This window comes from Pseudochaenichthys georgianus, chromosome 4 (genome assembly GCF_902827115.2).
Source record: "Pseudochaenichthys georgianus chromosome 4, fPseGeo1.2, whole genome shotgun sequence".
Classification (NCBI taxonomy): domain Eukaryota; kingdom Metazoa; phylum Chordata; class Actinopteri; order Perciformes; family Channichthyidae; genus Pseudochaenichthys; species Pseudochaenichthys georgianus.
Window position 1 is genome coordinate 29,783,928 of NC_047506.1, and position 24,162 is coordinate 29,808,089.

General features: G+C 43.4%; 1 protein-coding gene across 1 annotated transcript; it reads left to right on the forward strand.

The window, feature by feature from the left end:
* The first annotated feature begins 457 nt into the window (after positions 1-457).
* On the forward strand, positions 458-13,772 carry LOC117445007 (thiamine transporter 1-like). Its single transcript, XM_034080403.1, has 5 exons — positions 458-649; positions 2,089-2,839; positions 11,615-11,807; positions 13,215-13,356; positions 13,629-13,772. Exons 1-5 carry the CDS (start codon positions 458-460, stop codon positions 13,770-13,772), a joined length of 1,422 nt encoding a protein of 473 aa, XP_033936294.1.
* Positions 13,773-24,162: the final 10,390 nt, after the last annotated feature.

Here is a 24,162-nt window from a genome sequence, read left to right on the forward strand (position 1 = left end):
AATATTTTGTATTATTGCAAAGCAGTGTTAAAACATTAAAGGCATCATTCACATGTATTTCTCGTGTGTGTGGGGCAGCATGGTGGTGCACTCATGCATATTCCTCCGCTTGACTTCCACCTCTTCCTCAATATCTGCAGGAATGACAGTGTTTTGTATAAAGACAGAGGAGGAGACAGTATTTATTATAACGTGCTGGAGCCCCAGGGGCTTACCACCTCATATTTCATCTTAATGTTTCTTCACTCACAGGCTCCCATTTTGTTCCTGTCTCGCCGCAGCCAGGAAAACTTCAGAGGAGAGAAACAACAATGGCAAAGCAGGTGACTCCGTGTTCACAGTCAGTCTCACCTTGGCCTTATCTGGGGCTCCCATATCTCAACAGATTAAACTGCCTACATTAGACTATGCTCTCGCCGGACGCAGTGAGACGTCCCCCGGGAGCTGTAGAAAAACGATGGGGTTCTGTGGGATCCGGGAGTGTGGTAACAGGCCGCGCTGGGTAGGACATTATATGCCGTGCCATGCTGGTTGGGTGGGCCCCACTGTGCCGATCTGCATCTATGGTTTCTTCTCCATGATGAGGCCTATAGAGCCTTTTATGACAGAGTTTCTCACAGGAACTTACAAAAACCTCACTACAGAGCAGGTGAGGTACTGTGCTATGAGTTCAGATGTCTGTTGAACCATTGGTTTGATCAGTTTTTGTTTAGCCGTTACTGTAAAAATGGTAACTTAATTATCTGTTGTGTTGCTGTTTTATATTCTTCAAAAACTACTTCAAGTATAACATTTGAAAGTCTGTCTTGGTGCTCAGAAGTTTGAAAAAGCAAATTCAGCTTTGTTATTAACAGGGTTAAAATTATAAATTAAGTTGAGTGTGGCCGTAGAGGAGAGATCTAGGTACTGAAAGTTTATGATCTCTGTAATTATGAATACTTAAAGCCAATTGCATTGTCATGTATTACTGGATTATATCATTGTTATAACAAGATTTGTTTTTATAAAATGGGGTTTGAGGTGGTGGTTACACTAAAAAAGAGAGGCTAAAAGTACGAAAAGATTCACAGCAGTCTTGCCAGCTGTTATCCATATATTTTATCAAGAAAAATTGATGGACTAACCGACAAAACAACCATTACTCTTGTGTCTCAATGGGAGAATGTGTGAATGACTTAGGCTAGTTACAGTTTGAACTAAAGCAATCACATGTTTTGTTAATAATTCAACATTATGCCTTAGAGGAAGCATTTGTATTGTAATATTAATTGCCTTTTTCATAATTTAACAACATTTTATTTTCTCTCCATATATGAAAGTATAATGTACAGCCCGAGCAAACCGATGTCAGCATTAATAATGCAACATCAGTAGAGCCATCCTGTTTACACGAGTGAATTCAAAGTTTTTGGTGCAGGCTGAGGAGAACACCTCACATAGTGGCATTACAAAGTAAGAGGATGGGGTCCTTCACACCTCTGCAATGACGATCACTTTGTGATGCACAAGGGAGTAGAGGAGGCACTTTGTTCACACAAATGATGGAACGTAGACACAAAGTGTACTCATTTCATGCTGAACCGTTTATTTTGCAAATTACCTTTTGATACTCCTGAGTGCCTTTTGAGATTTCCTATGAAGTCCAACTAAGTTTGTGAACAAAGTACAGACCACATAATGTATCATTTCACAACCATACAGAAAGCTCTTGAGAGCATAGTTGTTTCAGGTAAGACTGAGTTGATATATTCTAATTAACTGTTCACTCAACACTCAACACTCTCTATTGAAATCTAAAGGATTAGGAAATCAAACTTAATCTTAAAATTTCACTTAAAGGAATTTGGCTTTCAAGCTGCAGCCACTTTGTTTATTTGCATACTATTATAATGTATCATCTTGTCTCACTGCGAGCCTAATTTGTGCTGCTTCCTGTTCCATCCTGTACATGCAAAGACTCATGTTCCCCTGATAACGAATAGAGTTGGAACTGTATGTGGTGTGCTGCTCTCAGCCGGTACTCTCTCAGCACTTGTGAATCATTTTCCCCAAAAATAATAAGGTCTTCGTCTGCCCTCTTCTATCCAGGTGAATAGACAGGTGTATCCTGTGTGGACTTACTCAACCCTGGTTTTCCTCATCCCAGTCCTCTTGGTGACAGACTTCCTCAGGTACAAGCCTGTAATCATCCTCCAGGGGCTCAGCCATATCACGGCAGTTGTGCTGCTCCTAGTTGGCTCGGGGGTCCGCTCTGCTCAGTTGGCCTTCTTCAGCTACAGCATTGCCATGGCAGCAGATGTGGCCTATTTCTCCTACATTTACAGCGTAGTTCAGCCCAGCCACTATCAGAGAGTGACCAGTTATGTCAAAGCGGCCATACTGCTGGGCTACTCTGTGGGCGCTCTGCTGGGTCAACTGCTTTTGTCGTTGGGTGGGGTGTCCCTGTATTGCTTAGCTATTGTAACTCTTATTTCTGTCACCATATCACTGATAACCTCCTTGTTCCTGCCCATGCCTAAGACTAGTTTATTTCTCAAGGGTAGCTTATCTGCACAACAGGGGAGCTCAGGTGAAGACAATCAGGAGTCAGGAAGCCAAGATGCGTGGGTGAAGAGCGTGACAGCTGCAAAGCATGTTGGGAGGATGTTCAAAAGGCTTGCATTGGACTTTAGGAAATGTTATTCCTCTGTGGCTATGCTTTTCTTCTGCATATGGGCATCTACGGGGAAATGCGGCTTTTACCAGGTTGCAGGGTACAACCAGCTCCTCTGGGTATATATGGAGCCGGGAAACTTCACAGCCTTCAATGGGGCAGTGGACGGCATCAGCACATTGTCAGGTAACTAATGCACCATTGTTACACTTTTATATCATGCCGGTTGCCTGGAGACCTGACAGCGATGATAAGACTTCTGCTTGCAAAGATATAGCCTACCGCATAACTCTCACTTTTCATTTGAGCTGTTTTACACATTCGACTACAAAAATAATTGAAGAACTACACACAGAGAAAACAAAATCCCTTTCTATTATCAGTATTTTGCAAACCCCAAAAGTATGGCCGACAATGGGAGCAACATTAATTTGACTATTTAATTGCCTGCTCTCATCCCCAGATGGGTAAAGCAGCTGCTGCCATCCAGCTAGTACACTTTTATTGATTATAGTACTGATACATTCCTGTATTCCCCCAGAAGCCAAAGGCAATTACTCTGTGTAAACCACAACCAGCTGTATGCCTTTCACTTGTAAATGTTTCTGCACAACATGCAGTCAAGCTGTAGGGCCCGGTGCCTGATAATTCCCCAAAGATTCCTCTTGTATTCTCCTCTGTTCCACTCGTACAAAAACCTCCCTGAGGAAAGAAACCTGGTTGAACGCGATAGGGAAAATATGAATATGGATTACCTGCATGATAATATATGGCAGGAAAAGAACAACATAATTTACCTTTTTTTCTCCTATCAGTTTATTAATAATTATGTGTCCTGAAAAAACTATATTTTTCGCAGCTCATCAGGATAAAGATAAAACAAAATGTGTATGCGGAAAACAGAGTTATGTTCTGTTGTATAGTTTTTTAGAGTATTATTTTCAAGGAGAAGTAGTTTAGAGGAGACCTAGCTATTTATCCAAGGTTTCATTCAGTTATTATGAATCATTTACACTTCAAACGAATATTTAACTTTAAAGATAATGTATTCATGACAGTTTCATGTTGGTCAGGAATGTCCAAGGTATTACATGTAATTTGGCCTGCAGAATACATTTCCGTATAGATTCAGGCCACAAACTGGAGCTCAACGCATGCTAATTCAAATTGTACTCCCCCACATATAACACACATTATCTGCTATCTAATCAGCATGCAAAGACAAACACAGCATGAGGTTACTATTATATGTATTCATGTTTGCCACACATATTACAAAATGGTGTGATCTGCATGCAGCTTTTGTTTTAACCTTTCAGAAAAGCAATTCAAGGGAAACTGATGATGTCTCTGTGATACTGAGGATGGCATTAGTTAAACAAATACAGGAAAAAGCTGTTTGTGTCCCGTATGTAATCAAAACAAAATACTAGGTAAATTACGTCATTTATTTCAACCCAAACCTGTTATGATCTATGGTTATGATTCGTATTACTTTTCCCTGTTTTATTTTGTCCCGTCTAGATCTGTCTTTGGTTCCCTGTTTTATTTTGAAAAGTGTTCACCCCCCATCTTGTCTGTTGCTTCCTGTCTCTGTGTTCACCTTGTGCCCCTCTGTTTTCTCCTCCCTCCCACCATGTGTCTTATTTATGTGATTAGTCTTGTGTGCATTTAAGTTCTGGTTTTTCTGTCTGTCGTTGTGAGATTCTTGACTTTGTTGGAAGGGTTTATGTTCTGAGCGACTTTATGTTTTGTCTTGCTTTGCCTAGTTTTGACTTTGTTTGCCTGGCCTAGTTCTGGAAATAAAGGATTCCTGCTTTCAACCTATTTTCTGCATTTGGCTGCGTACCTTGCCCTCCAGCCGTGACAAAACCAATATCTTCTCCAACACTTTACAAAGTAGCTTTCTTTACAAAACATTACCAAGTGTCTTAATTGTAACTATTAACAACGTGCTAACTGCAACTGTGGTGATTGCTTCACGTCTGAGGCCACCCTATGTGTTAGAAAATAATGCTTAGGGTATAGGATTCAACTTTTCGCACTAGGTCAGCCCTAATCCTAACCCTGGTAAGGTTTATGGATATGGTTATGGTTAGGGTATAGGGTTAGGGTTATGGCTGACCAAATGTGAAAAGTTGTAAATTAAAAGGGGTTGATACCAATGAGTAAAATGTAGGATATCTCTATCAAAATTGGCTGCATTGTTTTATAGATGACCATTGTTGATCCAGTTAGTTGGTCCAGACGTTAATATTACCAGACCGATTTCAGTATTAATTGCTCCCAGTGGACACTAATGAGTTCTGGGAACTCTTAAAGTTCCTCTTTTCGTCGAATATAGAATTGGTTAAATTATACTTTATGTGCAAAAATGAATCCAATTAAACTGGGATATGCGCACCAATATGGTATTTATCACAAACTCCTGCTGTGTGAACATACTGTAGAACCCAGCTGCATTGTTGATCTCACTCTATAAAGCTGTATAGCAGGCTCCTGCTGACCCCGCAAAGACTCCAGTTTGACACTGCTGTGGAAAGAGCTCTTATTATTCAGGCTCCATTTGACCCCCCTCTGTTAATCAGAGCCGAGGGGATTGATTAAGTATGTCTTAAATCAACCCTGTCTCCTAAAAATTACGTTCCCACAGAACTAAACTGCATTCTCAATTACGTTTAGCTAGAAACGTATTTACTCCCACATTACGTTAGTTATGAACGTATCTCAAATACGTTTATTTTCTACATATCTTCTAGAAACATGTTTTCTCCCAGGTTACGTTCCTTATGAACGTATCTGAAATACGTTTATTTTCTACATATCTTTGCCATTTATTGTCTTGCTTATACTAATGATAATAGTCATTTATAAATATCATTTTAGAGCACACCTTTGAAATCGACAATCGGGCTCGATATATGGTTAAATTAAAATCAGTAGGCGAGGCTGTAATTTCGCCAGCTGTTACTCTCATGAGCGAGGCAGAACATAATAGTTTTAACATGCCAAAAAGCTGCTGTGTCGTTCATTGCACCTCAAACATTAAAACAAATCCAGAGTTACGTGTTTCTGTACTTCCTCTAAGAAGAAAGGACAGTAACAGAAGAGCTCTGTGGCTTCAGGCTTGATCGCCGTTCAAATGACAGCGTTGGTTTCCCCAAAAGTGGGCGGGGCTGTAAAGTGAAGTAGATTTTACTGTCATCTATTATTCAAAACCATTCTATTTATTCTAACGTATTACATGCCAGTGTTTTATCTTTTTATTTATTTGTTTTTATTTTAAATCGTATAATGTCGGACTTTTTTTGTCGTCTTTGAGGAAAAGAAATGGGGTTTAGAGATTTAAAATACTGAAATCTGTATTTTTTAAAATCTCTTCCTTCTAATTTGTTATTCTTTTCTAAATAACACACTGTTATTTACTCAACAATAGCACACAATTATCCTTGTTTTTATTTATTCGTTTAATTCTATAATCTTGGGCATTTCAGCATGCTTTTTAGCCGTAAATAAAGTCACCAGAAACAGACGGGACATTTCGATATTTAGGATGGCCCAAGACACTACACTACCCATAATCCCCAGCTATCGTTTGGGACTACAGTCCCGTTGACAAACCCCGTGATGTTGCGCCAAGGTTACGCCGAGCGTCAAGCTCTTTGAAATGGAACGAAACCACGGCAGACTATTCAAAACTGGACTCGAACGCCCCACCAGAACTACACATGCTGGCTATTGTGTTTCGCAACATGTTCTCTATGGCACGTCTCTACTGGGAATTGTAGTTTTAAAAGACGTTTTTCCCAAATGTAGAAGTTGACAGTATTAAACTGTGTACAGCCCTGGAGGTTTAGGCGATAGGAAACACATTGGTGTGTACACATTTAAAACATGTAATTACTAAATGGGTGAAAATCGCTTGTATCCATAATGGGCAGCATTAATATATACCCACATGACAGCTCATTGTTACTTTGTTATTCTACTCCACTACAATTCAGAGGTTAACCTGGTATTTTTACTCCACTGCATTTAGTTTAGTTACTTTGCAGATTCTGATTAATGATGTGGAATATAAACAACCCTTAAAGCAGACTTTAGTTACACCTGAATACAATTCAGGGAAGGTGATTGTCAAGTGCCAACAATCAGGAGAGATATTTGATAGTTGGTGCTTGAGAAGACTAAACATTTATCTGCAGATCTTTATAAAGTATATTCATTACTCGTTATTCTCTACTAATAGTTAATTAAAAACTGTATAATGGCTATTTTGCACATCCCTTTCAAGATTTCAAGGTTTTCTAAGGTGTATTGATCTTATACACAACTTGGGTCGCAGGTTCCTCAACAGACATCTATCAATATGTGTGTACTGTATACCTCCACCATTAAACTGTCATATTCTGCACATTTCTTATTCTATCTACATACATAAGAGTATAATTAATGTGTATAATATCATTTAAAATAAGTGTTTCAACATAGTTAACATTGCAGGAAAGCAATATTTTAGACGTTAAGTACTTTGTCAGGCTTAATATTCATCTGTAGATAGATACCCCCAGAGCTTTTTTCTTGTTTAAAAGAAGACCTTAACCTAAAGTATTTTTTAATGTGTTAATAAAGGTTAATTCGTTTTTCTGTTTTGCACATCCTCCTATTAATATCTTTGTACATCCAGCACTAAACTGTTTTATTGTAGAGATCACTTAGTATCTTCTTGACTTTTTATATTCTATATTTCTATCATTGACCTTCTACTTTCCCCCTATGAAAGTATGTACTCTTAATATTGTTTTGATCAAATAAGATTATTCAACAAAAATAATTCAATAACATGCTTTAACCACTAGGCGGTGCACACAAGGTACACACAGCATATTAATAATAACTTTGTATTATTAGTGTAGACACTTATGTATAACATCTGAAGATGTGTAGTTTTATTCATGTTTTTACATAATTTTACAGGATATTGCTATACTATTTCTCTTGTTTTACTTCTACACATTAATATCTGATTTGTAAAACATCACAGACAGAAAGGCATAGGCTATCCGTCATTTCATAGTAAGCTATTGAAATTGTGATTCCATAGATGTGTCTCCCATCACCCAAATCCCCTGACTATTCTCTCAACTCAGTATTTACATTCTTATATTCAAAGAAAATCAGTAATATCTTTAAAAACTACAAGTCCTGTTCGATCAGCTGTGCACCGTTATGGTGTAAATATAACCTATATACCAATTGGATCAAATATAAAAGTCAGCCGAATTACTATTGATACTGCAAGGAAACGTATTTTGTGAAAAGAAATTGAAGATGTTGTTTAATTGTTGATATATCTATGATCCACGTCAAGTATTCAGTTTTGGCAGCAGTTCTCCTGTTTGTCTCTCTCTATAAATAAAGAATTACGGCAGATGTGTAATATTTAATGCAGCCGAACCGTGTATTACAATGCCGTTATGTGATGACTTCCAAAGAGAAAAGCAAGCACACTCTGAATTAGGTATTATTTTATTTTTCGTTGTCGGATATCATATCTCCATATCATATCAACACCATATCCCAGCGTGCATTGCGGCTAAAACATCCAATCAAAAAGCTTCAAGCTGAGGATCTTGGGTAATCAGTTTAGTGGGTTTGTGGTGTGTATCGCTCAAAATGTCCCGTCTGTTTCCGGTGACTTTATTTACGGCTAAAAAGCCCAAGATTATAGAATTAAATGAATAAATAAAAACAAGGATAATTGTGTGTTATTGTTGAGTAAATAACAGTGTGTTATTTAGAAAAGAATAATAAATTAGAAGGAAAAGATTTAAAAAAATACAGATTTCAGTATTTTGAGGCTCTGAGCCCCATTTCTTTTCCTCACAGACGGAAACAAAGTCAGACATTATACGATTTAAAATAAAAACAAATAAATAAAAGATAAAACACTGGCATGTAATTTACGTTAGAATAAATAGAATGGTTTTGAATAATAGAGAGTAAATCTACTTCACTTTACAGCCCCGCCCACTTTTGGGGAAACCAGCGCTGTCATTTGAACGGCGATCAAGCCTGAAGTCACAGAGCTCTTCTGATACTGTCCTTTCTTCTTAGAGGAAGTACAGAAACACGTAACTCTGGATTTGTTTTAATGTTTGAGGTGCAATAAACGACACAGCAGCTTTTTGGCATGTTAAAACTATTATGTTCTGCCTCGCTCATGAGAGTAACAGCTGGCGAAATTACAGCCTCGCCTACTGATTTTAATTTAACCATATATCGAGCCCGATTGTCGATTTCAAAGGTGTGCTCTAAAATGATATTTATAAATAACTAATTATCATTATTATAAGCAAGACAATAAATGGCAAAGATATGTAGAAAATAAACGTATTTAAGTTACATTCATAACTAACGTAACGTGGAAGAAAATATGCTTCTAGAAGATATGTAGAAAATAAACGTATTTGAGATACGTTCATAACAAACGTAACGTGGGAGAAAATACGTTTCTAGAAGATATGTAGAAAATAAACGTATTTGAGATACGTTCATAACTAACGTAACGTGGGAGAAAATACGTTTCTAGCTAAACGTAATTGAGAATGCAGTTTAGTTCTGTGGGAACGTAATTTTTAGGAGACAGGGTTGCTTAAATACACACAGGCCCAGGTGAGGTCCATGTTGGACGATTAGCACTGATTGAACACGAATGGACGAGGACTCGAAGGAAATGTATACATTTAAATGAGTGCAGCAATTATACCCAGCCCCTTTATATTCGAGTAGATAAAGAGCTCAGGGTGAATGGATCCATTTCCCTGGGGACACAGGCTTTCACCTATTTACACTCACCTCAATGAATGCTAATCAGGTTTAGGAGTTATTCAATCTCCAGCAATTATAAAACAGGTTTCACAAGGCAGAGGTCGTTATAGTTTCAGAAAATGTGATAAACACATAGGAAGTGAGTTAAGGTTATTTCTAAGGAAGAGAAGTGAGGAGACAAGACCAGAGAGCATTTCAGAGGATACAAAGAGGAAGAAGTCTTGATCCCCCAACTGTACATCCTTTAACAGGGATTCAAATCACTTTACTCCTTAACATTTGGTGAGAGGAGCCTTGTGATGTGGCATGGTTGCACTGTGCCACCCTGTGGCTGAAATAAGAAATGCTGATGTTTTTAAAGTATTACTATTAATACTATATAAATGTTAGACAACACTATCAGAGAGGAATTATAGTAATAATATTCTTTGGACAGTCACAGTTGTATGTATTGATGATTCAATATGTTTTTAAAATGTGGGTCTAATTGAAGAAAAAGTGTTCGGCAGCAAAAGATTCAAATGAAGACACATCATGCGCACAAAACAGCTTAGATGTATTAATAGTATCAACAATCGAATACATTTAATATGAGTGGCTTGTGAAGGCTTATATTATATACAGCAGCTCTCCTTTGACATGCTTTCTCCAGGTTATTATGGTTGTCTTGTTTGGAACCATTTGATATCCAGGCAAAGCCATATCAAGGTTTACATTGTTTTAAATTCACCACACCAACCAACAGATACAAAAATAATTAATTTTCCTTTTTTAAACAATAAGGTAATGGGGGGCCCCCATTATTTAATATTAACATAATTATTTGTGTTTATATGTTAATTACTGATAATCTTATTTCGTTTTTCTGTAGTTATAAACATTACCATTTCAATCAGGATGTAAGAATACATATGTATTACCAGGCAGGAATACACAAATAAATGTAATGGAGTTTTGGCGATTAGGCCCCGTTGTGCAGGAGTATCATTCGGGAGGGGAGAACCGATCCGATGAAACCCCCCCGGGGTTTAGACCAGTGGCGGTTCTAGACCAATTTGACTGGGGGGGCCACTGGGGGGCCAGTTATTTTCTGAGGGGGGCACAATAAATGCAGGACGAAAAAGAGATCTAGACAGTATGAAGTAATTGCGCATAAGAAAACAAACACTAGTGGTGGTGGATGGATAGTTGGGTTCAGTCTGAAGGGGAGTAGTTTAGCTTGACCCTGGATTCGAGGGACGGGAGGTGAACAAGGGGTGGAGGAGGGTTGCGTTGAGTCTCCTGAAATGACAGCTGTCAGAGGGGGAAGAGCAGATTTAAAAGGTTTAGCGGAGTACTATGATAGGCTTGTGGGAATAGAGTGAAGTGATTGGTTAAGCTGGGGAGTGACGCCCCCGATCACTTATTGAGAGGAGAGAGAGTAGTAACATCTACATAGTAAATTAATGAGTAAAGACGGTTGAACTTGCACCGCGCTTCATTAGCTTGTGTGTGGCAGTTTAAATTCCTGCATGTTTGCAGAATTGTGGAAGGACCACAAAGAGGTTTGACATTGCTTTATTAGATTATTTTGCCCACCATGCCTTAAGTTAAAATATCTGGCCAATAATAAACAGCATAATAAAAGTATTTGAAGTCTCTATTTAGTCTGTTTTGCTCCACCTTAGTAATAATAATAATAATAAAGCTTTATTTATATAGCAAAATGCTTTATAAAATGACATATCACAAGTTAAAAATAAAAAACAAGACTTTTCCCTCAGATTATTTGTAAAGAACTTTAAAAGGTACATGCAGTAAAACATACAATTGTATCAGGTTAATAGAGACAAGGAAGTAAAATGTATGATAATAACAAAAAAACAAATAAAAAACGTTTTCTCTTTGATAGATAAGACACAAGACAACTGAGTCGATGCAACAATATAGAATATAAAACCCCATAAAACAAAGTGAACATATAGGTACAACAGAAATAAAAAAGGTAAAATATAGGTAAATAATAAAGACTAATAAAGAACATTTAAAATGGAGGGTTGCTAATAAAAAGCTAATCTAAAAATATGTATCTTTCGCTGTCGTTTAAGTCCTCCATAGTAGTGCACTGACTGTGATTGTGCTGTCCTTTAGGAGCTGCAGCCTCTGTTGCTGTGGGACACATGTCTCTGGAGTGGTCCGTGTGGGGGGAACTGGTCCTGGGGGGTTTCACGTTCCTGATCGCTGGAGCTCTATTCCTTATGGATCGGACTGACAACATCTGGATCAGCTACTCGTGCTTCTTCCTTTTCAAAACTATTTACATGCAGCTCAGCACCATCTGCACGTAAGAATGCATTATGGATATGTCAGCAGCCTAATTTGCATATACTAGGAACAAGAAGAAAAACTGTTTTAATATTTGTATTTGTTCAAAGCAATAAGGAGGCAAAAAACATATTTGTTTCTCTTTATACTATTATTTATTTTACTTTTTACAGCATGTCTTCTGTGGACAACCTTTTAATATTTTAAACAAATATGCAATATATGGTTTTGTGATATAATAACATAGTAAATGATCTAAACAATTATTTATCATTTGATGAATATTGGACATTTTAAAAACTCTACTTACTGCTTTTTTTCCTCCTTATTTTCTGTCTGATTCTACATTAATAACGACATATGTTCTGCTTCAGTCAGTTCTCTTTTATTTGAAGTAAAGAGAATGATTTAAAATGAGAGGAAGGAAGTCCCAATGTCCCCTGAAAAGGACATGGTTCATTCTAAAAACTAAATATAATATATGCAAGACTTTCATGTATAAAAAAACAACATCCCAATGAGGAAAATATACAATATATATATGAAAACACTGATAATGTGTATTACATCACTCGCCCATAATGTGGGATATTTACCTTTTATATTTACTATTGTAACAAACTATTTAATCAAACAAATTAATAACTTTCAATTTATTTATTTCAGCTAAGAATGGCAATTCTGGTATTGGTCACTCAATACACCAAGGTGGTCCAGTCTAAAATATCTACTATAAGATTGATTGCCATCATGGCCTTCAGAAGATGCTACTGTATGAATTCAGTGATCCCTGACATGTCTTCTGGTGCATCCATTGACCTTTTTAATTTTAATTGGAATTTGTTCAAAACTATTAGATCGTATGCCATTACATTTGGTAAAGATATCCACGTCCCAAGAAGATAAACCCTAATAACTTTGGTAATGACTTATCCTCTTGCAGCACAAAGGTTTCCCCTGCTTTGTTGTACAGCTCTGTTGGACATTGTATGTACCATAAGCTACCCTGGTTTTAAAAGTAATACCTACTTCAGAATAATTGACAGGAAACAATCAAAAAAGGCGGTTATCAGGTAAAAAATATTTGCAAAACTAATGAAATCCCAATTATTCTTAGCTAGACTGCCTTTAATGCTAATACGCATTTGTTTGCACGCTAACACCATAAAGTAAAATGGTGATATAGTTGATAGTACCTGCAAGCTAAATAGCATCATAATATCATTTTTCGAATGACAGCATGGTAACAAAACATTCCCCTCAAAGCGACATCGGCTATAAACAGCATAATTAAGATGGTATGGACAGCAACGGATACATTTTGTTGTGATTAATAATTTGTTATCCTTGATTGTCCTTTACTGTAGGCCTTCCTACATATAAGTATAAGTGACTTTCATGAGCATCTCATTTGTGTAATTCCCAGTTTCCAGATAGCCAAGACGCTACAAAGGGAGCGCTATGCTTTGGTATTCGGATTCAACAGCTTTGTAGGCACAATCCTCCAGAGTCTCCTCACCGCCATTGTCATCAACACAAAGTCTCTAAAGCTAACCATCACCTCGCAGGTACAGGTACTGCAGTACATACATGTGTAGGTTAATGTAGTTAGCATATGCTTTATTTGTTTTGGTTATCACATTTAAAGAAAACATTTAATTATATAAAACTAGAAACTTTGTTTGCAGATACATGTGTACGTAATAATAACAACATGATGCTGTTTCAAGGGCATTCAATACAAATACAGAGAGAGTCAGAACATCAGAGACAAAATGAAGTCATTGGATTAATGAAATTGTGGATCGACAATGCAAGTCATTTTTTCATGTCTTTGCAGTTCCTCATCTACGCCTCCTACTTTGCTGCCATTTCCCTGCTGTTCACAGTCAGAGGTGTGTACACTGCGCTCCACATGCAACGTCCTGCTGGAAGCAGCCAGACAGAGGGAGACAGCAACCTGCCAGAGGCCTCACGCCTGTGAAGACGCTCAGAAGAACATGAGGAATGTTTCCCATACAGGAACTGTCATCAATTATCGCATGAACAGAACACATGTTAGGAGATGCTTACATACATAAAGACATTAAATCCAACAAAAAGTGACTTTGGTTGAGTTTTGTATCAGTCTGTCATGAGCAGGAATTAATAATCCATTCCACAGATGTGCTGTGAATTTCATTAATTTCAAGCACTAAATGTTGCCACTAGAGGTCACTCCCTGCACAAAGTAAAACAAAAAAACACAGCTCTGTGGTGGTTTCATCTGAACCCTAAAATATTAGATAATCCTTATGTATGTGGACGTTTTCAAGGTGTATGCAAATAGTATAACAGAATAAGTGAATTATTCAAGGTTTGGACATTAACAGTTGACCATTTCAGAAATGTTTCCAAATACTGACATGTTAGTGTTGTTACATTACATTACATTGTATTTAGCTGACACTTTTATCCAAAGCGACGTACAATAAGTGCGTTCGACCAACAAAATACAAACTTGAAGAAAACAGAATCATATAAGTACATCAGGTTTCATAGAGCAAAAACATTTCAAGTGCTACTCAACTGGCTTTAGATAAGCCAGTCCTTTATTAGTATATAAGTGCTTTGTTTATAGTTCTATCGCTCGAAGTGGAGTCGAACGAGATGAGTTTTCAGTCTGCGCCGGAAGGTGTGTAAGCTATATGCTGTCCTGATGTCAATGGGGAGCTCATTCCACCATTTTGGCGCCAGGATAGCAAACCCACGTGTTTTTGCTGATGGGAACTTGGGTCCCCTTCGCAGCGAGGGTGCAGCGAGCCGTTTGGTTGATGCAGAGCGGAGTGCACGTGCTGGGGTTTACGGTTTAACCATGTCCTGGATGTAGGAAGGGCCAGATCCATTTGCAGCATGGTACGCAAGCACCATTGTCTTGAAGTGGATTCTAGCAGTTACCGGAAGCCAGTGGAGGGAGTGGAGGAGCGGCGTGGTGTGGGAGAATTTAGGAAGGTTGAAGACCAGACGAGCCGCTGCATTCTGGATGAGCTGCAGAGGTCGGATGGCACATGCAGGTAGACCAGCCAGGAGGGAGTTGCAGTAGTCTAGGCGTGAGCTGACGAGAGCCTGGACCAGAACCTGCGTGGCTTTCTGGGTCAGCTGGGGACGTATCCTCCTGATGTTGTAAAGCGTGTATCTGCAGCAGCGGGTTGTAGCAGCAATGTTTGCAGTGAAGGACAGGTTGTTATCTAGGATCACACCCAGATTCCTTGCAGTCTGAGTCGGGGAAACAACAGAGGTGCCGATGTTGATTGTTAGGTCAAGAGTGGGACAATCTTTTCCCGGAAGGAAAAGCAGTTCAGTCTTGTCAAGGTTGAGCTTGAGGTGATGAGCAGACATCCACTGCGAGATGTCAGCTAGACAAGCAGAGATGCGTGCGACGACCTGGGTCTCTGAGCGGGGGAAAGGACAGAATTAATTGGGTGTCCTCAGCGTAGCAGTGGTATGAAAAACCATGCGGGCTAATGACAGATCCGAGCGAGTTTGTGTACAAGGAGAAGAGGAGGGGACTGAGAACAGAGCCCTGAGGGACCCCTGTAGTTAATTGACAAGGGTCGGACTCCGACCCTCTCCAAGTAACCCTGTAGGTGCAGTCTTTGAGGTATGAGGTGATGAGGGAAAATGCAGAGCCTGAAACTCCAAGTTCTTGGAGAGTGCGAAGGAGGATCTGATGATTCACCGTGTCGAATGCAGCAGACAGGTCCAAAAGGATGATGACAGAGGATAGGGAGGCTGCTTTAGCAGTGTGCAGTTTCTCAGTGACAGCAAGGAGGGCAGTTTCTGTGGAGTGACCTGCCTTGAAACCAGACTGGTGCGGATCCAGAAGGTTGTTCTGATGGAGATAACAGGAGAGTTGTTTAAAGACAGCGCGTTCAAGTGTTTTAGACAGGAACGGGAGGAGAGAGACAGGCCTGTAGTTTATAACATCAGAAGGGTTGAGAGTGGGTTTCTTTAGGAGAGGGTTTACTCTTGCCTCCTTGAGACTGTTGGGAAAGTGACCAGAAGTTAGAGAAGTGTTGATGAAATGGGTGAGAAACGGTAGAATATCAGGAGCGATAGTCTGAAAGAGGTTTGAAGGGATAGGGTCCAGAGGACAGGTGGTAGGGCGGGCAGAGGTAATGAGGGTAAGAACCTCACTTGGAGAGAGAGGGGAAAAGGAGGTCAGTGTGTGGGTGAAAGGAGGGTCTGGTGACCCAGTGGTGAGTAAAGGTGAGTCAGAAAAAGAAGAGCGAATATCATCAACCTTTTTTTCAAAGTGGTTAACAAAGTCGCTTGACAGAAGGGAGGAGGGGGAAAGGGCTTTGGGGGGGGCCAGGAGGACGGAGAATATGGAATATAGTTTTTTGGGTTTAGAATAGGAAGATTGGATCTTATCTTGAAAGAAAGTACTTTTTGCCTGAGAGATCGAAGCAGAGAAAGAGGAGAGGAGAGCCTGATAGGTTAGGAGGTCATCATGGTGTTTGGATTTCCACCGTTTCCGCTCTGCTGCCCGAAGGACGGTTCTATTAGCATGCAGTGCATCATTTAGCCAGGGAGCAGGAGGGGATGTGAGAGGACAGAGAGAGTCCAGAGAGGATGAGAGAGTAGAGAGGAGAGTTTCTGCAGCAGAGTTTGGAGGTAGGAATTGGAATGAGTCAGAGGAAGGGAGGGCTGAGAGCACCGATGAGGCAAAGGTAGAGGGGGAGAGGGAACGAAGGTTACGGCGGACAGGTGCAGGATGAGAAGAGATTAGTTTGTTATGTTTGGAAAGGGGTAGAGAGAATAAAATGAAGAAGTGATCGGATGTGTGGAGCGGGTTTACAGAGAGGTTAGAAGTAGTGCAGTTCCTTGAGAATATGAGATCAAGGACATTGCCAGCTTTATGAGTTGGTGGGGATGGAGACAGTGAGAAAGCAAAGGCGGTTAACAGAGATGTTAGTTCGTCTATCTTCCCTGTCTGGAGGTTGAAGTCTCCGAGAAGTACAGCGGGAGGGCCAGTTTCAGGGATGTGTGAGAGGAGATTATCTAATTCCTCCAAGAAGTCCCCCAAGGCGCCTGGTGGACGGTAGAGAACAACAATGGTTAATTGTATAGAATGGGTTACTGTGACGGCATGGAATTCAAAGGTGGAAGGAGTGAAGTTAGGTAGCTTGAAGAGGGAAAAGCTCCATTTGGGAGAGAGCAGGAGACCAGTGCCACCTCCTCTGCCAGTGTGTCTGGGTGTATGGGAGAAGGAATATGCTGTGGAGAGAGCTGCTGGGGTGGATGTGTTGGATGTAATCTCAGTGAGAGCAAGGAAATCCAGGGACTGCAGGGAAGCGTAGCCAGAGATGAAGTCGGCCTTAGGAACAGCTGACTGGCAGTTCCACAGGCCGCCTGAAACTAGATGTTGGATCTCAGTGGAGCATGTGGGATAGACGAGAGCAGGCCGGTTATATCGATTAGGAGATAAACGGGGCCAGTGGTAATTGCGAGTAGACACATGAACAGGAATGGAGAAAATACACATGATTATAGCATGAGAGGCTAAACAATTAAATAAAACACCAGCGATACTTAGCTCAATCAAAGTAGTATTTGCCTCCTCTTTGCCTCCCTCGTGACTCCCGCAGGAATCCTTTGTCTTTGTCAGTCTTACTCCCGCAGGACTGTTGTATATATTATTTCAAATACTTAAAGGTAGGGTAGGTAATTCACTTCAGAAACACTTTTTGTTATATTCCATGGAATGCTCTTAACATCCCGATAGCATTTTTTTATGTATTTATTGTCTGACCATTTCATGTATTCATTATACATGAAATGCTCAGACAATAAATACATAAAAAAATGTTATCTGTGGAAGCCGTGGCACTGTAAAAAGCACGACCAATTATCTTAGCCGGCCCGGCTAAAATAACTGGATGGCCTACCTGCCTGTCAGTCCTCCATCTTGTGCACACACTTATATTGCCCTCATTGGTCATGTGCGCGTTCGTGTGTGTTGGAGGTGGGGCTCTGTAAGGAAGTCTGAAGGTGTCTTCGGTTGCGGCCAGATAATCCAAAAATCAGCTCCTAACGTCTAACCCTATCGTCTATTCCTTGACCTCTGAGTGAAACGTCACGGGATTAAGGGATAGTGGATAGGATAATTCAAAAGGATTTAGGAGAAGAGACGGTGGTACTTTAGAGAATCCGACAGCACTTTCACTATCCAACGTGTTTATGATGCGCCAGCGGACGTCATAAATGTGTGTCTGCTGCTGCTGTGGGGAAACTATGGAAACTATGGAAACTATGGAAACTACAGTTCTCATTCATAACACTCCGTTTGATGTCTCACTATGGGATGCGCCTCATCGCGGAGCAAACATAAGCATTAATCTCATTACACCAATCCTGATTGGCTGGTGATCTTGACGTCAGCGTCAGGGAATCCACCCCCTATAAGTAGCTTGCGCTACGTCACATGCGTCATTCAAACATCTCTTCTCGCTTCAGAGCACATCTCTATGGTAGCTTAACAGTCCACAGACTGAACCCAAATCTAAAATTTCGGTCGACGGGCGCTCACCGGCTACCCTTCCTGCTTCGCAAGAAGACGCTAATACTAACACACCAGATAGTATTATAATCGACCTCGCCGTTTCTTCCTCGGGAATTAAGGTAAGGTTTTGATTTTTTCAAGCTAGCAACACACCTGTCGCTAGCTTGTTTTCCCTCACTACCGACACCATGGTAGCGAGGACGTTTTTTATTTTCTCTTTCTCACGGAGGAGGAAAGGATTCAAAGAATATTAACACTCCGGTTAATATTCTTTGAGAAAAAAGACCTTCACCGTCCTCTTTTTCTCAGGATTAAAGACAGGTTGGTAACACTTTTTTCTCGACGACGTACCTGTTACGAGCGGGTCCTCTCCACGCCACGCGGCGAACAAGATGGACGCCTCTCTCCCTCACACCAGAGGAGTCAGTAACTCGGAGGTTCGACTCTGCGGCTGCGGTTTGAAAATATCAGGCACAGACTCACACCAGGTCTGCTCGTCCTGCCTCGGGCTGGAACACGCCCAGGAGGCTATTGACAACCCCGGCTCGTGCGGGCATTGTGCCCGCTTCACCGTAAAGAGCCTTCGCCGACGGTTAGCACGCCAAGCTAGCTTGTCGGGACAGGAAACCCCTCATGTCCGTTGATTTGCCGGCTGGCAATCAAGACGCGGGGGCGTCCACCGCAGAGATTGATCCCCGCACTGTGTCGGTCTGGGGCTCAACAACAGCGGCAGCTGCAGAACCGGAGTCCCGCGCCGTGTCAGGCTGTTCCGGCGGCGGCAAGAGACGCGGGAACGGAGCCCCGCGCTTTACCAAGCTGGGGCTCCCGGCTAAACCTCACCATGGTTCCGCCCGCGGAGGATGTCCTGGAATTGGATTACATGGAGGACGAAGAGGATGCCTCTGAGTTCCTCCTGTCTGATTCGGATGAGCAAGAAGATGATATCTTCATGTCATCGGCTCAGGCTGCAAAGCCGGGAGCGATGGCTGCTCTCCCGGGCGATAGCACACCAGCTTCTCCCTGTCTGAGCATGGACCTGCAGGCCGTGTGTCAGCGTGCCGCGTCCATGCTAGACATCCCGTGGCCCGAAATGGCCAAGGAGACCTCCAGGTCCCGTTACGAGGGGAAACATTTTCCCCAAGCAACGAGGACAAAGAAGCAACTCCTTCCGGTCTTCCCGGAGATGTTGGATGAGGTGTCGGTCTCGTGGAGAGACCGGCCCTTTAGCAACAAGGCCCCGATCCAGGGTGCCTCCTCCCTAGACTGTGACGGTATGGAGAGGCATACCGCCTATGGAACCGCTGGTGGTAGCCCACCTCCTACCGAGGATGGGCCCGTCACCAAGCAGGAACCCCACGCTGCCAGCGAAGGCGGACCGATTCCAGTCGACCATGACTGAACGGTCCTACAGAGCCGCAGCGTTGTCCGCCAGGGCTCTGAACCGCATACCAAGCGGAGCTCTGTGAGGATCTGTCGAGCAATCCTGGACCGGCCGTTCTGGATGAGATGGTTGTCACAGACATTTGTCTCTGTGTCCAATGCTGCACCGTCCAGGCCACGGGCAAGGCAATGGGGATCATGGTGGTGCAGGAAAGAGCTAGATGGCTCAACCTCACCAACCTCCCAGACCGGGAAAAGGAGGATGTGCTTGACATGCCCATCGTTCCCGAGGGGATTTTCAGCTCCGCTCTCGCCTCCATGCAGAGGAGATGCGAGTCGAAAAAGAAGGAGGACGAGGCCCTCCACCTCTGCCTCCCTCGAAGGGTCCAGCCGCTGCCTTCACAGTGGCAGTCCTTTGCCCAAGCTGCCTCCAACCCTGCTCGGTTCAAAATACCCAAACAGCCAAGGTCGCAGCCCGCCCCGAGTCCCCAGCCCAGGCAGGAGACGAGGGTGAGTTTCGGCCAGCAGTCGAGGAAGAAGAAGCGAGCGGCGTGACAGCCCCTCCTTCTCTCCTCTGTGACAGAGCTGGAAGTCCACGGTTCCCCAGCTCCAGATGTGTTCCCGCCGCCTCGAGAGATGCCTCAACACCATCCTCAAGTCCGCAAAGACACATGTCACAAGTTTATTGTTGTTTAAAAAATAAACCATTTTCCGCTGACGCATCCAGGCTTCAAGCCAAGGGCGCAGCTCAAAAAAATGAAAAGAAAAACAATAAAAACAATAAACAGTCCGTCAACTGTTCCCCTTCTGAGAGCAGCTACGGCTTCTCTCAAAAAGGCGGATTATAGACGGGTCTGTGAAGGCAACACCGTCACGTGCATGCGCAGTGCCGGCTGGGGCTATGAAGGCACCACCGTCATGCGCATGAGCAGTATCTGTGGGGATTGTCGATATGGGGCACCACCGTGTTCAGACACTAGAGGGCCCCATAACACAACTAATAGGGACTCAGAGGGTAAGAGACGTGACATCTCCGCTGACTCTAAGGAGCATACAGTGGAAGATGCTCACAACATCTGCTTGGGGTTCTCAAGACAGTAACACGGAGCTACAGACTCCAATTCGCTGTCACCCCCCCTCGCTTCTCGGGCATTCTGTAAGGTATTTACGGAGGTCGTCCGGTGAGGGGTCTCTGGAACAGAGACCTCCAGCGGGCGCACATAAATTACCTGGAGCTTTGAGCGGTGTTCCTCACTCTAAAACGCTTTCTGCCTTTTCTCAGAGGACATCATGTCCTCGTGAGGACAGACAACACGACCACAATATCGTGTATAAACCGCCAAGGGGTTTTGCGTACTCTCCAGTTAGACATGCTGGCACGCAAACTGATCTTATGGAGCGGCAGACGTCTCCTGTCTCTGAGAGCGACGCGGGTACCAGGAGTGATGAACCTCGGGGCAGTGCTACTGTCCAGAGGTGCACCACTATATGCAGACTGTACTCTACATCCAAGGATTGTGAGTCAGCTGTGGGTGCGTTACGGCAGAGCCGCGGTAGATCTGTTCGCGTCAAAATGCTCAATGTCAGCTGTTCTTTTCAATGCGCGATTTAAACGCACTGTTAGGCGTGGACTCGCTCGTGCACGATTGGCCTCCGGGCCTTCTGTACGCGTTCCCACCCCTGGCTCTAATACCCCCAACTCTGGCCAGAGTGAAGGTACAACGCCACACTCTTATCCTGATGGCTCCGCCATGGCCCGCAATGTACGGGCTGGTGGAGATATATCAGCTGCTGTGAGGGCAGCCATGGCAGCCCCCACTACGCAGGGACATACTGTCTCAGGCGGGGGGGGCGATCTTTCACCCACGCCCAGAGCGCTGGGCACTATGTGCCTGGCCCGTGAGTGGTACAATCTGAATACAGTGGGACTCCCTCAGAAGGTGATAAACACTATTCAGAGTGCGAGAGCTTCCTCCACCAGGTCTCTCTATGACTGTAAGGCAAATGTCAGCCTTATGAACGGAGGTACCGTGGGACTTGCCCTTCCCATGTACGGGAGTCCGCTCAATGGAAATGCGATGTCAAGTTCCGATGTCAAGTTCCTGTCAGCGGCTAGACATATGTTACCAGTGTTTACCAGTGTTGCCAGGGGCATGATAACATCCTCCACTGGAGGTTGGGTGGTGCTGCTGTGAATAAGGCCGACTATGGGTGCCGATGGGCGGACGGTAAAGCACCGCAAAGTAGACCCCCTTTAAGTGTAGCCAGGGGCACGAGCAAAATCCTCCATGGAGGTTGGGTGCTGCTGCTGTGAATAAGGCCGACTATGGGTGCCGATGGGCGGACGGTAAAGCACCGCAAAGTAGACCCCCTTTAAGTGTAGCCAGGGTCACCCTGCATGCGTCGTCAAATGTGATTGAAATGGACAGATTCCTGTACATTTCAATCACTTTTAATGGGAGTCGTCAGTATATGGAGCTTAACCCATAATTCCCGGACGTTCCAGGCCGAATTTGGAAGCTCATATGCGGCCTGCCATGCGCCTCCACCCGTGGAAAGCAAAAAAAAGTAAAGAAAACGGTCAATTATATGTTAAAATAATCAAAAATGAAGTTTTTGAAAATTCTTGAAAAACGGCTAAGTGCCAACGGGGGAGGGGGTCAAGTCTTCGGCGCTTCGGAACGAAGCCCCGGAGACTTTTGCACTCCCCCGTTGCAATTTACAACGGAGAGGGGAAACGAGAGCTCCCCTCCTCCGTCCCAAAAATTCATTCATCTTTTCCAAGCTACCATCTGCACGAAATCGGAAACCCGGTTTTTGAGAGCACTTAGAAAAAAACGAGCTATTTTCACATGATGGGGAAATCATGGAGGAATGTATCCGCCTCATGAGCACTTTGGATCGGATGAAATTGTTGCCTGGAGGACCCCCAATCATGGTTCTCACAAAACTTTAAGTTTTCAAACTGGTGTCTGGAGGAATGCAAGGGGAGTTGTCAGGGGACTCTACCCGCCTCAAGAGGCACTATTTTGGGATACATTTTATCCATTTTCACCCCTTTTTATGGTTCTTCCAAAAAGTTAACTTAGACTTTTTCCGACTCTGGAGAAAGGTAGGGGGAGTTGTCAGGGGACTCTACCTGCCTTTTGGAACACTATTTTCGGATACCATTATCCATTTTCACCCTTTTCTCTGGTTCTTCCAAAAGTTGACTTAAACTTTTTCCCACCCTGGAGAAAGGTATGGGGAGTTGTCAGGGGACTCTACCTGCCTTTTGGAACACTATTTTCGGATACAATTTATCCATTTTCACCCTTTTCTCTGGTTCTTCCAAAAGTTGACTTAAACTTTTTCCCACCCTGGAGAAAGGTATGGGGAGTTGTCAGGGGACTCTACCTGCCTTTTGGAACACTATTTTCGGATACAATTTATCCATTTTCACCCTTTTCTCTGGTTCTTCCAAAAGTTGACTTGTACTTTTTCCCACCCTGGAGAAAGGTATGGGGAGTTGTCAGGGGACTCTACCCGCCTTATGGAACACTATTTTGGGGTACTTTTTTCCCATTTCACCCCTTTTTTCTGGTTCTCTGGTTGTGGCGGCCTCGCCCTGGCCGTCCACCCTCTGGGTACCTGACTCCCCTGCCTCCTCCGGGGGGCAGTTGAGAGGGGTTCAATGCCTCCCCGGAGGATACTGTTATCCCGGCAACCCGCCAGCAGATGAAAAGACCCACTCCTCCGCCTCTCCACCTCTTCTGAGGGACGAGGGAACCGCGCGGGGGTCTGCTGGAGGCTACTGCCGGGTGCTCCGTCCTGCGCCTCACCGGGACCCTGACTCCAGCGCGGTGTGGCGGCCTCGCCCTGGCCGTCCACCCTCTGGGTACCTGACTCCCCTGCCTCCTCCGGGGGGCAGTTGAGAGGGGTTCAATGCCTCCCCGGAGGATACTGTTATCCCGGCAACCCGCCAGCAGATTAAAAGAACCACCCCTCCGCCTCTCCACCTCTTCTGAGGGACGAGGGAACCGCGCGGGGGTCTGCTGGAGGCTACTGCCGGGTGCTCCGTCCTGCGCCTCACCGGGACCCTGACTCCAGCGCGGTGTGGCGGCCTCGCCCTGGCCGTCCACCCTCTGGGTACCTGACTCCCCTGCCTCCTCCGGGGGGCAGTTGAGAGGGGTTTAATGCCTCCCCGGAGGATACTGTTATCCCGGCAACCCGCCAGCGGATGAAAAGACCCACCCCTCCGCCTCTCCACCTCTTCTGAGGGACGAGGGAACCGCGCGGGGGTCTGCTGGAGGCTACTGCCGGGTGCTCCGTCCTGCGCCTCACCGGGACCCTGACTCCAGCGCGGTGTGGCGGCCTCGCCCTGGCCGTCCACCGTGCGCCCTCTGGGTCGTACCCGAAACTGTCGGGTATCCTTTGGGAGAATCAGACTCTGGAGGAACATGAGGGGAGA

Coding starts and splice junctions, on each gene's coding strand:
- LOC117445007 (XM_034080403.1), top strand. CDS start 458: ATGGGGTTCTGTGGGATCCGGGAGTGTGGTAACAGGCCGCGCTGGGTA. Junction 650..2,088: donor AAAACCTCACTACAGAGCAG/GTGAGGTACTGT, acceptor TCTTCTATCCAG/GTGAATAGACAGGTGTATCC. Junction 11,808..13,214: donor CAGCTCAGCACCATCTGCAC/GTAAGAATGCAT, acceptor TGTAATTCCCAG/TTTCCAGATAGCCAAGACGC.